Raw genomic sequence first — 17,168 nt, forward strand, 5'->3', positions numbered from 1 at the left:
TCCTTCTTGCCCCTAATTACCTGGCCTCCACAACAGTTTTGGGAAGTTTCCACTTGTACCTTCTGTACAGAAGCAACAGATAAGATGATGTGAGCTGGGCCACCTGGAAAGGTAGGCATCCAGGGGCCTGGAAGCAAGGGGGAGGAAAGGAAATGGCCAAGGAGCTGGGTCATACGCAGGGTTAGAATAAAGGGCACAGGTAGAACCTTGTTTGAAAGCAGCTCTACCCGTGGCTGCATGAGCATGCCCATTAAGCATTAATCAGATATACTTGAGGTATAATAAACTGCAGATATTTAACTTGTACAATTTGATAATCATATGTGTATGCCCATGAAACCATTGCCATATGAAGATAATGAACATACCTATCGCCCCAAACATTTCTGCAACACCCTGTAATCCTTCCCTCAACTCTTCCTCCTCTTCCCCATCCCCAGGCAGCTGCTGATCTGCTTTGTTTTTATACATTAGTTTTCATTTTCTAGAATTGTATATAAATATAATCATATTGAAACTCTGTATTCTTTTGTGTGGCTTCTTTCACTTAGTGCAATTATTTTTGAGATTCAGTCATTTTGTTGCCCCTACCAATAGTGTACTTATTTGTATTTCTGAAGAGTGGTCCATTGTCTAGATGTACCATAGTTTGCCTGCTCATTCACCTGTTGATGGGCATTTGCATTGTTTTCACCTTGGGACAAATGAAAGAACTGTGAGCATTCACGTATAGTCTGTATATACATTTCTTTGGGGGAGAAGGAGTAAATATCTAGAAAGGCTGAATCATATAATAAATGTATGCATAACTTTTTAAGAAATTGCTGAATAGTTCCCAAAGTGGTTGAACTATTTTATGTCCCCACATGAGAGTTCCAGTTCCTCCACATTCTTACCAACGTGTGGTATGGTCAGTCTTTACAATTTTTGCCTTTTTACATGAAAGAATCTCCTTGTGATTTTAAGTTGCATATGATTAATGACCAACAATGCTGAACATCTTTCCACGTGCCCGTTTGGCATCCCTACATCTCTTCTGGTAAAGTGTATTCACATTTTTCACCCTTCCTTAAATTTAATTGTTTTTCTTATAAATTCTGAATACAAGTCCTTTATCAGATATAAGTTTTACAAATATTTTCTTCCAGTCTCATTCACAGCATCTTTCCAAGAGCCAAAATACTCATTTTTGATGAAGTCCAATGTACGTATATGCTCTTTTATGAACTGTTTTTTGGTGATACAGCTAAGAAATATTTGCCTAAACTAATCAAAAAGATTTCCTATCATGCTATCTTCTAGAATAAATTTTAGGTTTTATATTAAGTCTTTGATCCATTTTTAATTTTTGTATATTGCACAACATATGGACTTAAGTTGCTTTCATCTTTTCTTTTGGCTTTTGTGCATACTTTTGCATTTGAATATGTAATTATTCTAGTACCATTGGCCTTAAAAACTATCTTTTCTTTACTACATTACCTTTGTCAAAAATTATTTCTCAGGGCTGTGGTGTGGCTCAGTAGAACACTCACCTTGTATGCATGAGGCACTGGGTTTTATCCTCAGCACCACATAAATATAAAATAAAGATATTGTGTCCACCTATAACTAAAAAATAAGTATTTTTTAAAAGAATTATTTCTCCACATTTTTATGTCTCTCTGGACTTCTGTTATGTTTCATTTACCTATTTGTCTATCTTACATCAATACCACACTAATTTTAACTATGGTAGGTAGGTTTATAATAAGTCTGAAAGTAGTGCTAGTTTCTCAACTTGGTATTTTCTAAAGTTATTTTGGCTATTCTAGGTTTCTTGAATGTCCATGTAAATTTTTATATAAATAGATTTTATAAAAGCATTTTCTAACCCAAAAGCCTGCTGGGATTCTGATTAGGGTTGTGCTGACTCTCTAGATCAGTTTGGAGAAAGTGATTTCTAAATAATATTGAGTCTTCTAACCTGTGAGCACAATATCTCTCTTTAGTTTTTTAGGTCTTTGTTAATTTCTCTTGAGAATGTTTTAGTGTACAGGTCTTATTTTTTATCAGATTTGTTTCTATTTCATATTTAAGGCTATTGCAAATGGTATTTTTAAATTACAATTTCTAGCAGTTCATTATTATTACATAAATTTATAACGGACTTCTGTCTCATCATCTTCTATCCTGCAACCTTATTAAATTTATGTATTAGATCTAGTATCTTTTTCCGCCAATACAGACATTAGGCTTCTTCAAGTCTGGATCTTTTTCTTGGCTTGTTATATCAGCTAGGGCTTCCAGTATAATGCTGAATAATAATGGTACAAATAGATATCCTTGTCTTGCTCCTGATTAAAGGGAAAACATTTAGTCTTTTACCATTAAGCATGATGTTAGCTGTAGGGTTTTTATCAGACTGAAGATGTTGTCTTCTATTTATATATTGCTAAGAAATTTTCTCACGAATGGACATTGGATTTTAGTAAATGCTTTTTTTGTATGTAATGAGAGAATCACATATTTTTCCCCTTTTTTTGTATGTAATGAGAGAATCACATATTTTTCCCCTTTTTTTGTATGTAATGAGAGAATCACATATTTTTCCCCTATCATTATAACTTACCATATTAACAAACATTAAAAAATGCTTTTTTTGTATGTAATGAGAGAATCCCATTAATTTTACTTAGTATCACATTAATTTTACTTAGTATCCAACCTTACATTTGTGGTATAAACCCCAGTTTCTCATAGTGTAAAATCTTTTTTATATGTTGCTAAATACAACTTTTAAAATATGATTCTCTAGAAACTTCTGTAGATCCTGGTCTACAGTTTTTTTGTTTTGTTTTGTTTTGTTTTGTTTTTGTGTGTGTGTATAGGTTTTTGGTGTCAGGAGAATCTTTGTCTCATAGTATACCTTTGGAAGTATTCCCTCCTATTTCATTTTCAGGAAGAGTTTGAGTAGAATTGTTTGGTAGAATTCACTAGTTTATCCATCTGGTCCTAAAAGTTTCCATTTGTGGACTATTTATTTACATTTTCTAATATTCTTTGGTATTTTGTATCTTTCAAGAAATTTGCCCATTCTTCCAAGTTGTCTAATTGAGTGAGTACTATTTCTTTCTTATCCTTCTGATACCCTTAGAAACTATAGATGAGCCCCTCTCCCTCATTCCTGCGCTGACAGTTCAGGTCTTCTTTCCACATCAGTTGTGCTAGGTAGAGATTCATCAATTTCATTGTTCTTAAAGAACCAGCTTTCGGTTTCAGTGATTTTTCTCCATTAATTTTTGGTTTTCTATTTCATTGATTTCTGCCTTTTTGTTAATTATGTCCTTTCTGCTATTTATTTTTTCTTTAATTTGCTCATCTCTTTCTAATTTCTTGAGGTGGAAGGTGAAATCATTGATTTGAGACCTCCTGTTATATTCATATAGGCATATAATGCTATAAATTTTTCCCCAAGTCCATCTTTAGGGGAAGCTAACAAATTTAGACATGTTGCATCTTCATTTTATTCACTTAAAAACAGTTTTTAAGTTCCATTTTGTTGTCTTCTTTGGCCATCAGTTATTTGGCTGAGTTGTAGAGTTTCAAAATATCGGGGGATTTTCCAGTTACCTTTCTACAGTCACTGCTCATGTCGTCCCATTGTGTCACAGAACACACTGAGTAATGTGAATCCTTTAAAATTCATTTAGATCTGTTTTATGGACCAGAATATGGTAGATATTGGGAAATGTTTTATGTGCCCTTTAAAAGAATGTGTATTCTGCTGTTGAGTGTTACATAAAGGACAAGTTGTTCAAATCTCTATCTTGACTAGTTTTCAGTCTACTAGTTATATCAGTTATTGAGAAATGGTATTTGAATTCTCCAACTATAATTATCTATTTCTTCCTGTGGTTCTATCAGGAAGACATTCATATATTTGAACATCTGCTCTTAGGTACATAAACAGTTTGTGTCCTGGCCTCTTGCTTGCCCTCCTTGTCATTATGAAAGGTTCCTCTTTGCCTCACAGAACTTTTTTTTTTTTTTTGTCTTCAGTCTCCTTTGTCTGATACTGGTGTATCCACTCCAACTCTCTTATGGTTAATGTTTGCTTTTCCTTTACTTATGCATTTAATCTACTGCTTATTTATATTTGAAGTGCATTTCTTTATAGGAAGCGTATAATAAAATCACACATTTTTATTTGTCTGACAATTTCTCCCTTTTAATAAGAGTATGCAGACTATTTATACTTAATGTGATTATTGATAAAGTTTTATGCAAAGTACTGCTTTTCTATGTTTTCCATTTGTCTCATTTGTTCTTTGTTCTTTTTATCTGTCACCTCTTGGATTTATTAAACACTTTTAGTGATTTTGCTGTATGTCTCTTTTTGGTTTATTAGCTGTAACTCTTTGTTTTTAGTGCTATTTAGGGTTTGTAGTGTTATTGTTAAGTTGCTGCCATCTATTCTCCAGTGATGTTATACCACTTGGTGTATAGAATAAGAACCTTACATTAGTATACTTCCATTTCTCCACTCAGATCTTTGTTCTATTGTTGTCAAAAATTTTTAACTTTACGTATATTGTTTTAGTCAGTTTTTTCATTGCTGTGACCAAAGATCTTGTAAGAACAGTATAGAGGAGAAGTTTATTTTGGCTCATGGTGTCAGAGGTTCAGTCCATGGTGAATCAACTCCATAGCTCAGGGCCCAAAGTGAGGCAAAACTTCATGGCAGAAGGGCATGGAGGAGAAAAGCAGCTTGGGACATGAAAGCCAGGAAGAAGAGAGAGCCCTGCTCACCAAGGACAAAATATAAGCCCCAAAGGAACACCCCCATACTTCCTCCAACCACATCCTACCAGTCTATAATTACTGCTCAGTAACTCATCTCTGCGTATTCATCACAGATTAGGTTGGGCCTCTCATAATCCAATCAACTTACCGGATCTTGCATTGTCTCACACATGAACTTTTGGGGGACACACCTCATCTGTAAAACATTTGGATTTATTTGGTGGCTGCTAGATATTTTGAACCTTGTAAATATCCTTAAGCTCTGTTTGAAGAAATTGATTATTTGGAAATAGTTTGATCCTCAGTAGTCTTGCTTTTAATGTTTGTTAAATGGAACCAGGTCTGTGCTCAATCCAGTACTACTAAGTGTCTCCCATTACTGAAGCAAGACCCTTCTGAGTACTCTACCTAATATCCTTTGATGTAACCCATATGTTACATTGCTATTTTGTTTTAATAATTATCGTGTGTGTGTGTGTGAGTGTGTGTGTGTGTGTGTATGTGTTTGTGTGGTGCTGGGGATTGAACCCAGGGCCTTGAGCATGGGAAGCAAGCACTCTACCAACTGAGCTATATCCCCAGCCCAATAATTACCTTGTAAAGAGATTTAATAATAATAAAAAATATGTCTTTAACCATGTGCTTATTCCCAAAGCTTTTTGTCCCTTTGTTTATCTTTTGTGGGTATGCCTTTGGTGAATTCTATTAGCTTTTTAAAGTCTGGAAATGTCTTTATTTTCCTTTTGTTTTGAAGTGATCCTTTTTATGGGTGTATACTTTGAGTTTGACAATTTGTAGTACTTTAAAAATATTGCTGCACCATCCTCTCACTTGTATTATTTACAGTGAGAAATGTGCCATCATACTTATCATTGTTCCTTTGTATATAATATGTTTTTGTTCCTCAGGCTGTTTTTACAGTTTTTCTCTTGATCATTGGTTTTGAGCAATGTGATTATGATGTGCCTTGCTGTAGTTTTCTTCATGTTTCTTGTGCTTGGAGCTGATTGAGATTCTCAGATCTGTGGGTTTATGGTTTTAATCAAATTTATGGAAGTTTTAGCCATTATTTCTTTAAGTATTTCATCTGTAACACACTCTGTCTCCCTCAGGAATTCCAGTTACATATATTTGGATACTTGAAATACTCTTTTTCTTGTCTACCTGTTTTTTGTTTGTTTTTAACCTTTAAATTCTCTCTGTGTATTTCCTTTTAAAGAATTTATATTGCTAAATCTTCAAATTTACTCATCTTTCCTTTTACAATATCTAATCTGCTACTCTATCCCGTATGTTTTTCATCTCACACATTACAGTGTTCATCTCTAGGGGTTCATTTTGTCTTTTTAAAAATACATACGCCATGTCTCTGCTTAACTTTTTGAACATTTGAAATAAGTTTTAATGACTGTTTTAATAGCTCTCTCTGTCAATTCTAACACCTTTGCTCATTCTGGGTTGGTTTCAATTATCCCTTCATTATAAATCTCATTTCCCTGCTTCCTTGTATGCCTAGTTTTTTTTTGTTTTGTTTTTTTTTTATTAGGTGTCAGACATTTGGATTTACCTTGTTGGCTGCTAGATATTTTTGAACCTTGTAAATATTCTTAAGCTCTGTTTGAAGATGTAGTTGATTACTTGGAAATAGTTTGATCCTTAATGGTTTTGCTTTTAATATTTGTTAGATGGAATCAGGTCTGTGCTCAATCTAGCACTAAATGTCCCTCATTATTGAAGCAAGACCCTTCTAAGTACTCTACCTATTATCCTTTGAATATTGAGGTTTCCCAGGCTGGCTGGTGGGAGAAAAACAGTTTTTGCAGCCTTGTGCACTATAACCTCTATTCTCTTCAGATGGTCAGTTCCCTGGCTGTGGGTACTTTCCTCATATGCATTTGCTGATCAGTACTCAGTTGAATACACAAGGGACCTTCTCTAAGTCTCTCCTTCTCTAAGTCTCCTTCTCTAAGTCTCTAGTTCTCTCCTTTCCAACTGTCCAGTAAACTATTGCCTTGGCCTCCCCTCTGTCCTCAACTCAGGGAGTCCACCGGGTTCCACCCGAGTCCCCTCTCCCTGAGCCATGCCTGGAAACTCTCTCAAAGCAATATGCTGAGATATAGGTAGTATTTGCCTTGCTTAGCTCCCCATTTCTCAGGGACCATTGTTCTTTGCTGCTTGATGTCTAATGTCTTACAAACAGTTCTTTTATGCATTTTGTTCATTTTTTGGTTGTTTCAAATAAGAGAACCAATCTGGTCCTTGTTATTTCTTCTAAGCCAGAAGCAGAAATACTCATGGGCAAATTTTCCAATTTTTCTGAGTTTTATGTTGTCATCTATAGAAAAGGATAATAGTATTTTATTTATAATTTTACCATGAAAACTGAATGAGACTGTGGTTTGTGAAGTACCTGGCAATTGCCAGATGCTCAGCAAATATTTGGGTCTTCACTCTCTCTATACCTAATTCTTACTTCTTCTGGATTTTACTTGGGTTATCAATGTGATTCATGGCTGAACTTTGGGTTGGGGTCTCTGCAATGATCAACTAAAGTAGACAATCACTTGTGGGCCAATAAGATTTTCAGAATTCTGCTATCCAGAGGACATTGAGGTATAAACCTTTTTTCTCTTTTAATTAGACATTTTCTTTTTCTAAAACCTCATCCAATCCAACCTGCTAGAATTATTCATTTGTTTATAGTCTGAATATCAGGTTTTGGAAGGTCAGTGATTGAAGTAGACAGAATTTAAGAGGACCAGTGCTATTTGTAATCCAGTATAATTTTGTTGGGATTTCCACTAGATCATGAATGTCAGCCTTTTCTTTCCCCTTTTCTTCTCAGATTTCCCAAAGAACTGCATGAAGAAGTGTTTGCTGTAACTCACTTATTCTCCCTTCTTTTTGCTTCTCTCCCACCATAGTGTCTGGAGGTCGAAGTCGCCTGCATCTCATTGATCTTGGCAGCTGTGTGAAAGCTCTTAGCAAAAATCGAGAAGGAGGTTCAGGGCTGTGCCTCTCATTGTCTGCACTGGGCAATGTCATCCTCGCTCTCGTCAATGGCAGCAAACACATCCCATACAAGTAAGTGATTCTTCTATTTGAATAATAAGTGTGGTAAACATGGAACCAGAGCTGGGTGTGGGACACTTAGTCCAGTGCCATCTAGGGAGAAGTGTGGCACAGAGGGACAGTCTGTACCAAATTACTAGTTCAGAGCCATGGATCAGCATTAGCTAACCATTGTATAATGTATCATCTTCCAAATTGGAGAGTTTTAGAAATACTTAAAACTAACTTTAGGTTACTCAGAGAAAAATAGGACATTATCTCAGTGGAGGTCTCCAATTACAATGACTATTTGTGGATTGTTGTCACCATTGTGTTGATGTGTATATTTAATAGTGATGTGAGCAACTGGCTGAAGATTGGCTTATCTTTTCTTTAAGACTAACAGATTAAACCAATAAAAATACAGATACCCAGCTACATTTGGATTCCAGATAAACAAATAATTTTTTTGTATAAGTATGCCTCCCCCACCATTATTGTATGGATACTATAGGAATTTTATATATTATCTGGCATCCCTACTTAGCAGACTTTGTAAGGTTTGGGGATTTACCCAGCACTATTCCTTGCAAATGTTTGTTCCACATATCATTTTCTTCCTCTCTTTCTGCTATTGCTCCAAGATGATGAAATTAGAGCCACTCCTATGTCTGGCATAGCCATGGACTTTCCATATCATCTGTTCATAAATGACCCAGCTCAACCACCCCTCACCACCATCACCTAGCTCACCTTTGCCACTGGACAATGTGGTAGGGTGATAGATGCTCCACTGGCTATCCAGGCCTCTGACAATGCCCATCTGTGCCTTTTACTTGTTATAAGAACCTTTTGTAATGATTAAATGAGGGTTATAGTTGTATATCTTGTCTATATCACAGGAATATAAGACTTGGAATGATATAAGATTAGTATATGAAAGTTTTTTGGTAGAATTTAGAACACTATAGTAAATAACCAATAATAATAATAATAATAATAATAATAATAAGGCTATCCTTATCTATTTAAATGGAAATAATACCTACTTTAGAGAGTTGCCATAAATAAAAATATATGGAATCAATTTTTAATCTATAAAAATTCTACAAAATTCAAATTATTGTATAGGAGGAAAAAAGATAAATCAAGCAGCTTGTTCTGTAGTAACTGAGATTCAGGCTGAGTCCTTGAGTTCTCCTCCCTTTGTCCTAAGTGGATATAAGACCCACTAAAAACACTGTGATTTTATTCTCTACTAGGAGGACCATTACTAAATAGATCTTATAGAAGCTTAAATAGTAATTATATTCTGGTCTATCACAATTCTTAAAATTTGGAATCCTACTTGAGGAACCCAAAAATAGTTTTCCCAAGCCATTGTAAGGCTTTTTTTCCCAAGTCATTAAAAAAAATTCAAGTTAAGTTTTATAAAGTTTCATTTCTGTCATTTCTGCTGTTAAACAAACTCAATTTGTGAGTTCAAAAAAAAAAAGGAAGGAAGGAAGGAAGATCTGGAGAGGGATGTCAAGTCTAGAGAACTTAGAAGGTAATTAAGGAGGTCCTTGTTGGTTTCTATAAAATGAGAATCATGTCCACAAATATAATAACAATAGATCATGATGGAGATGAAATTCAAGATACCACCTTATGAGGTCACTGATTATGTATTTTATATTGCTCACATAGTTTTTAAAGAGAGACATGTCTTTATGATTTCAATAAATACTTGTTGAATTGATGGTGGGAAGGATGAATGAATATACACATATGAAATTATTTTTAATTTAGATAAAGTAACTTCCTTATGGTTACAGTTAGATTTTACTGTAAACAAATAGGGAAACATTAAGACTTATTTTATTACTAGTTTAAAGTCTCTTGTTAAATTAAACATATTTTTAACATCAGCTAGCCTTAACAACCAGCCACCTGCCCTCTTAGAAGGAGGAGTATGAAACCACCCCACTCCCCACTCCCTGCAGACATCTGTCAGCTCAATTCCAGGAGTTCCCTTCCTTCTGTTCTGCATTCAGAGTAATGATCATAGTGTTTCTATGTGTATGTGAAGCATAGACTTAACATAAATGCTGTGTCTGCAGGAGACACAGTGATGGAGTTATCTCCTGGCATCAGGATAACTTTGGAATCATTGGTCTCCAGGCACACACTTCTATCAGCTGTCCTTTCTCTACCTAACTTACATCACCAAGAGCTTGTTGAGCAGCCCATTGTTGAGTTATGGCAGCATGGCAGCCTCACAAGCCAGCCAGCAATGTCTTTCCCAAAACACCCATTAGCTAGTACATTTGTTCTTTCATTCCTCAGTCCTTACTACCCTCCCTTGGTCCTTAATACCCTCCCTAGGTCCTTACAGACCATTGATATTTATAAGCTTTGAAAGATCTTTGCCATAACATTTTCTCAGATTCTCAGCCAAAGCATTTATTCAATATTTGGTGTCTGCACATTGTATTTGCAAAGTGATTAATCAACTAGAAACTATCCTCTTTCAGGGCACAGAAAGATAAGACAAAGATTTACTCGAATCACCTAGCCAGTTGGTGGCAGGATCAAACTGCATCACTTTTCACAGTTTCAGAGACCTTGGCAGCTCTGAGCCCACGTGGCTGACCTGCTCCCCCTTTTCATCAAGCTCTATAATATATTAGCTGCCTTGCTCTGCACAGCAGGGGTATCCGGCACAGCAGGATGGCCCAGATTTCTTTTATCAATTCCATCAGTGCTCTGAAGCCACATTATGCAGCATTTTGTTAGCATACTAAACACCTTTCAGGGTGTCAAACTTAGTCTTTGCATTGGTTCCTTCGAAAGGGGAAGTTTCTTACCCATATAGTTTCTTCTTGTTCTGGAGGGGAAAAAAACAGAAAATCAAACTCATATCTTTTACCCTCCCCCACCCAACCAAAACACAAAAATCCCATTGCTTCTTCATTTGTCACCCTAGACAACTCTGTACTTGGAACCTGCATTACTAGCGCTTGCTTCTGGGAAATTAACTGGAATGTGCACAGAGGGGATATAGCCTGTCTTCATTTCTCTTCATCACTGTACCAGACGATTTGTCATGTGAGCAAGCCGGAAAGTGAGTTTGGATTCATTACCCATCCCAGTGCTCCCACAGGCACCCTGGATGTGCCCTGAATGGTTCTGACTTTGCAAATGATATTGCCTTTGCAAATGACAGATGCAGGCGTGGAACAGGCTCCCAACCTCAGCCATTACACAGCACGGGCTTGCTGGCCAATGCCGAAGCCATAAATCAATCCTAAATGGTGACACCATTCAGAAAGGCATGCAGGGAAGTCAGGGAGACCACCAAAGACTCCAACCCCCTAGTCAGTTCTGCACTGACAGGCTGCACAAATTACTCTCTAACTTTGGGGAAACCTCATGACCAGGAAAATCTGTCCTTGTCCTGAGCATTTTGACAGCACATTTGCAAATTTCCTTCAGGCTCATTCATTACGGTTGTTTGCTATTCCTTACCACTTCTTGGGCAACAAGGTGCTAGAAGTCTTCCCATTTGATGAATTAAAAAAATAAAATAAAAAAACAGGGGCATTGACATGAATTCTCATGCCATAGACCAGTGTCCTAGGTCCACACCATTAGGTTTGGTCCCCAGAAGGGCCACTGCAAGAAAGTATCAGGGTGAGCTTAGCTTTATCAAAAATGCTGCTATGGGGCCGGGGTTGTGGCTCATTGATGCAGCGATTGCCTAATATGTGTGAGGCACGGGGTTCTATCCCCGATACCACATAAAAATAAAAACAAATAAAATAAAGGTATATAAAAAAAATACTACTATGTCCCAGTTCTTCTGAAGGCTAACCACAACTTAATTCTCTCAAAATAGAATTTCTGGTCCTTTTTAGATGTTGTTTTATGAAGGGTATAAACCCTTAGGAAGCATATCCTTCACATCGTGACACTTCAGGCCCTATTTACTCCATTTGGAAAAACAATTGCTTTAGTAGGTCTCATAATCTGATACTGAGCAGGGAGCTGCTGCCCAGCTCACACAGAAGCCAATTCTCTGGCACCTGGTTTTTTAAAAAAAGAAAAAAACTTTTTATTGAAGTTTAACTGTCAAGTGGACAGGAAATTTTGAAAAAGAAAGCTTTTCTCATCTGTTGATGGTTGGTAGTAGGGGAGTTCATGGGAAGGAAGAGGGGAGAAGCTGCTTGTTGGTTGAATGATGAGAGGGAGAAGTTTTAGGTGTTTTTTCTTTTTCACTGCAGTGCTGGTGATGATCCCAGAGCCTCACACAGGCTAGGCAAGCACTCTATCACTGAGCTACTGAGCTAGACCTGCAGCCCAGTTTTAGGTTTTATTTTGTTTTGCATAGGGTGGATGGTCATTGTGCCCTGTCACAGGTCACATGTCTCAGGGGAGTTATGCTCTATTGAGGGGTCTTTGCACTTGTGATATCCAGAGGCCATTGACCCTATGAGCTGGCTGCTTCTTTTCATGTCTGTTCTTGAAAAGCCTATTTTCAAACGGTCCTTGAGTGAATTCTGAGAGCTTTTCCCAAAAGACAACATAAGGACTTTGTTACTTAAGGAATTTATGTCTGGGTGTGTCTAAGCCTTAACTGATTTCAAATCTGTTTGTTTATTTGCCAACAGGATGCTCACACTCTTGTTTCTAAATAACAGATATTTGATAATATTTTGGCTCCCATTTAATAAGACATCATGGAAAATGACTCTGTGACCCTCTCATGTTGTGTCTGTGGGACATGCTCTTCCCAGGCAACTTACAAAATGGTACTGCATAGCCATCCCGTGATGTAAGTGATGCTCAGTTCCCCTCTTTTATGGGTTTGGTCTGTGGTGCAGACCAGAGTCCTAATCCTTGTTTGTTTAGATCAGTCACAGACGTGCTTTGGGCCCAGGCAGCTGTGCTGACTTCACCTCCTTCTCTCCGTGGTCCAATAACTTCGAGAAAGCACGTGGAGCCTAAGGCAGTCTATTGTCATGAGCTTCAGACTGTAAGCAAACACTACCCGCAGCAGAAACCTCCATCCCGCCAGAGCAATAAGGATGTCCTTGCCCAGCTCTGTAATGGGAACACTTTTCCTCCAAAGGCTTTAGTGAGGGGTCAGGAACCAGGTCGTGTGTAAGAACACAGCAGCTTCCATAGCGCAGCAATTCACTCAAACCAGCAGGTAGCACTAGAAACTGTAGATTCAGGTCAGTTACTTCAAGGAAATGACATTTTATCACAAAGGCAGCTTTTTCAAAATGTTAACAGCTCTTCAGCATGAGATGGTATACACCTGCAACAGCAAGCCTAAAATTCCCAGGATGCTTTGCAGGATGCTCCTCTCTGAAGCATGCAGGTGGTCCTCTGCCTTGCCATGGAGAAACACCTCCTCCCAGTATCCATTTAGCTTTTGGGATCAGCTGTGCACCTTCAGAACTGGAAACCCACTCAGGGTCTAAAGGCTGGAGAAAAGTGGCTCAAGGCTACTATTAGCTACAACCTTTAGTTCCCTTGGCTCCAAAGACCTGTCCCTCTGGACTTGATTATTTACATGTACCATGAAATTAAATTGATATTTACTAGAAAAATACAAATACTCGTTCTCCAAATCTACTTAAGATAGCATGAGGTGGGCAGAAACTCTGTGCAAGAATCTTTGTGTATGAGGCAGACACACACACGTGCCTATTTAGCCTCCTTTAAATGTACATTAATGTTAGATTATCTCTTTTTGATTTACAGAGAGAACATCAATTTAGAACTCTTTGCACAAACTCTAGATATCAGTTTATAGAATTCCCTGTTTAGAAATAAAATAACCAAAGCCTCAGGTTGCCAGGCAACTGCAGCAACGATAATTCTTAGCATTGCTGCTCCAAAAACATTCATTTTGTATATTTTAATGACAGGATGAAGAGAGAATGAGCTCAGAATGTCACTGGGACACAGAAGTCCCATTTTTAATGAAATTTTTAGCATTCTCACTTTCTTTTATTGTCACCTCATAGCTGTTTGCTTCCCTGGCCAGTGGTATTTTCATATTTAATTATGGAAATTTCCAAAGATTGTTATTACCTTCATAACAATCCAAGCAGTAATTGTCAGTAAATTAACTGCCTGGCTCATTCTCTGCAAGTCAGTCCTGGAGCAATGGCACCATTTGGGAATCCACTGGGGTCACATGACCACCAGTGGGTTCAGGCGTGGGTTGTTGAACCCCTGGTTCGACAGGCGAACTACACAGGTCATCCTTTTTGTTCTCAGGAGCACTATTCTTTCACTGAATTGGGAGCAGAATAATAGGCCCCCAACTCAAACAGAACCTCTGGGCAGCAAGTCACCATGGCTTGTCTTTTTCTCTGTCCACCACAGCTGGTCCCTGTTGGATAATGTGACATAACAGTCTGAGGACTGGATCAGGAGACATCTTCATTTCCCTTTGGCTTTTCGTGTTTATTTTTCTTTAGTGTCATTTATGAGGTTACTAATCAACGTCTTTTCTTTATAGATTCTGAACCAGCTATCCAATAGATATAAGAGTGTGTCTGGAATTAAAACCCCACATTCTCTTAATCCTATCAGAGTAAGAGGCTTCTTTCTGCCCCTCCATGTACAGATCCAGGAACTTGGGAAAGGGCAGAATTAGGTTGGCAGAATAGCCACACCCAAACCTCAAGGGAGGTTGAGGTGTAGGCGGAAAGAGACAGATGAGTTTGGCTGTACATGCTCTAGGTTGTATTTACCACCCTTAGCAGTAAGATATTTTTTTTTTTTTCCGTGAGAAGAGATAACTAAAAAGGCATCAAGAAGAGGGGAAATTTTTTCTTGATCTTTCCAATAGAATAGAGGTTCCTAATTTAAAGACTTGCTGAATCATAAGGAGAAGGAGGTAACTGTATCCAGTATTTGTTTTCTGTTTTTTTCTTAACTTAGAAAATTGAGCTCCACGGAAGGGTTACTTCTTGATGTGACCAAAATGATAACAGTCCATAGTCATTGTTCTCTTACAGTGTACCAGAAGCTATTCAAAAGGTTTTATGGGTATTGAATTCTGACAACTATCCAGGACACAGGTACCATGATGGTCATTCTCATATTCCAGATGGGGAAACTGAGACACAGAGAAACGGAGTTACTTGTCCAAGTTTATACAGCTAGAACAGAGCTACCTCCTGCCTCCCAATATCACTGCTACTCAATACAGTGTCTAGAATGTTGTTGGTACTTAATCAATACTTGTCTAAATAACAAATGAGGCATGACCAAAATTTAAATGTGACCTTGATTGTAAGTGAAAGCATAGATCCACCAGGTGGAAGCAATGGTGGCCGGCTTGAGGAGATGATTCAGGTCAGTCTCCTGGTCTTGCCTGTTTCTGTGAGTGCCAAGCTGGGACCGACTGCCAGGTACTTATGGAAGTGAGGAACATGAAATAAAGAAGATAAAAGAGGGAAAGGAAATCTCCCACTCAGGGCCCAATCACTTACCTGGACTGAATCAGAAATATTAAATAAGCATGTTGGAATCAAGGAGACTCTTCTGACCTAGGGCTTGTGCTCAGTTTCAAGGGAGAAGGTTAGAAAGTAGGGCTCCAGTCAACCTCATCAAGTGGCCATCAATGGAACCTAGTATTCTGAGTATCATATACTGGGAACCCCAACAGAGGAACTCAACAAATCTCAGCTATTTTCTCTAATCTATTTTTTTAAAATTAATCTTTCTCATTTAAGAGCCTAAAAGCTATGGAGTCTTTTTACATCCCCCATTATTGGAAAAACTGAATTATTCTATAATTACAGGACTCCCACCCACAAAGCCCTCCTGCTTTACCTGGCCAGTGGCTCCAGCAGAAAAAAAAAAAAAAAAAAAGAACCATTTCCCACACTGGAGAAGTGGGCACTGGGCACAGTCGACTGATAAAACAGTTTCCATCTCTCCCCTCCACGGGTGGCAGTGTCCATTAGGGGTGTCGAGGTGTTCCTCAGTGAACAGACATCTGTCAGTTGGAGAGGTTATCACCCAGGCTGTGTCTTGAAGCTTTGCTGAATACAGGCAAGGTAGGGAAGGGATAAGGGAGAGGTGAGAATGATTCAGGGCTGTCAAAATGTGAGATAGTGAGCTTCCGCAAACATTTGGCTAATAATAGAAGCTTTGGGAATGTTCACAGTCAGCAGATTAACATAGTCAATCTCCCAATAGGAATTTGTGAACACTCTTCAGACTGAGCTCCCAAAGAAGTAGGTGGAGTTGAATAGCTGTGGTTTCTAAAAGAGCTGGATTGCGACCTGGGTCAGGGGAGCCGATGTTGAGCTGAGACCAGGGCATGGGGATTCTAGCCAGGGCGCCATTGCTGACCTCCATACACTCCAAGACTCTCCCTGAGCTTTTCATGTCTCCACCAGCAAAATCAGAGTCCACATTCTTACTTATCCACCTCCAAAACATATCATAGGTCCCGCTGAGACAATGTCTGTGAGCCTCTTTAAAGAAGAGGCAAAAGGATAATCGTTTTAACATTTGCTTTTTGCCTTTGACTTCAAAGACAAAGAGATAATTGTTTCAATATGTTCTGAAATGTTATAAGCCAGATTAATCTGGCAGTCTCATATTTTTCATGCACTCATTGACTTAAAAAGTGTTTATCTCTTTTAGCCAAGTATATTATAATTTTCTTTTATTAAAATAGAACACTCATGAGTGGGGTTATGGCTCAATGGTAGAGCGCTTGCCTAGTATGTGGCACTGGATTCAATTCTCAGCACCGCATATAAATAGATGAATAAAATAAAGGTCCATCAACAACTAAAAATATATCTAATTTTTTTAAAAAAATGTAATCCTCATGTATTTATATAATCTTTCTTTAGTTGTAGATGAATAAAATATCTTTATTTTATTTATTTTTTTATGTGATGCTGAGGATCGATCCCAGTGCCTCACGCATGCGAGGCAAGTGCTCTACCACTGAGCCACAACCCCAACCCCCTGATTCATATATTTTCAGTCTTATTCTGTATAAAACTGAAATAACAATTTAAAGAGGCCTGTTACTCCACCCTGCATGAGTCCTTTGGGTGTGAAAATGAGCCAGGGATTAGGGGTCAGATGCTGCTGAACTTCCAGTTGTGTTTGTGTATCCCACTGACTGGGGCATGATCCAAATATTTTTAATGACACATTTTTTTTTTCATAGACTATGGCCTTTAAATTTAAGCCAAGTACTTCTCAGGTGCCTTGCCAGATCTGTTAATATGTAATGAAAGTAAAGTAAAATCTTACCTGTGTTGGATTTAATAAGAGACAGGTTTCTTCCAGTGACA

The 17,168-nt window shown here is 37.9% G+C and overlaps 1 protein-coding gene across 1 annotated transcript in view; it reads left to right on the forward strand.

Annotated features, from left to right (window-relative positions):
- Positions 1–17,168, forward strand: part of Kif26b (kinesin family member 26B) — a 481,849-nt gene that overhangs the window by 410,192 nt on the left and 54,489 nt on the right. Inside the window, exon 10 of the mRNA XM_077802765.1 lies at positions 7,710–7,869. Within this exon, the coding sequence (XP_077658891.1) occupies positions 7,710–7,869 (160 nt within the window). The remainder of the gene's footprint in view (positions 1–7,709; positions 7,870–17,168) is intronic.

The sequence above is a fragment of the Urocitellus parryii genome, chromosome 9 (genome assembly GCF_045843805.1).
Source record: "Urocitellus parryii isolate mUroPar1 chromosome 9, mUroPar1.hap1, whole genome shotgun sequence".
Classification (NCBI taxonomy): Eukaryota; Metazoa; Chordata; class Mammalia; order Rodentia; family Sciuridae; genus Urocitellus; species Urocitellus parryii.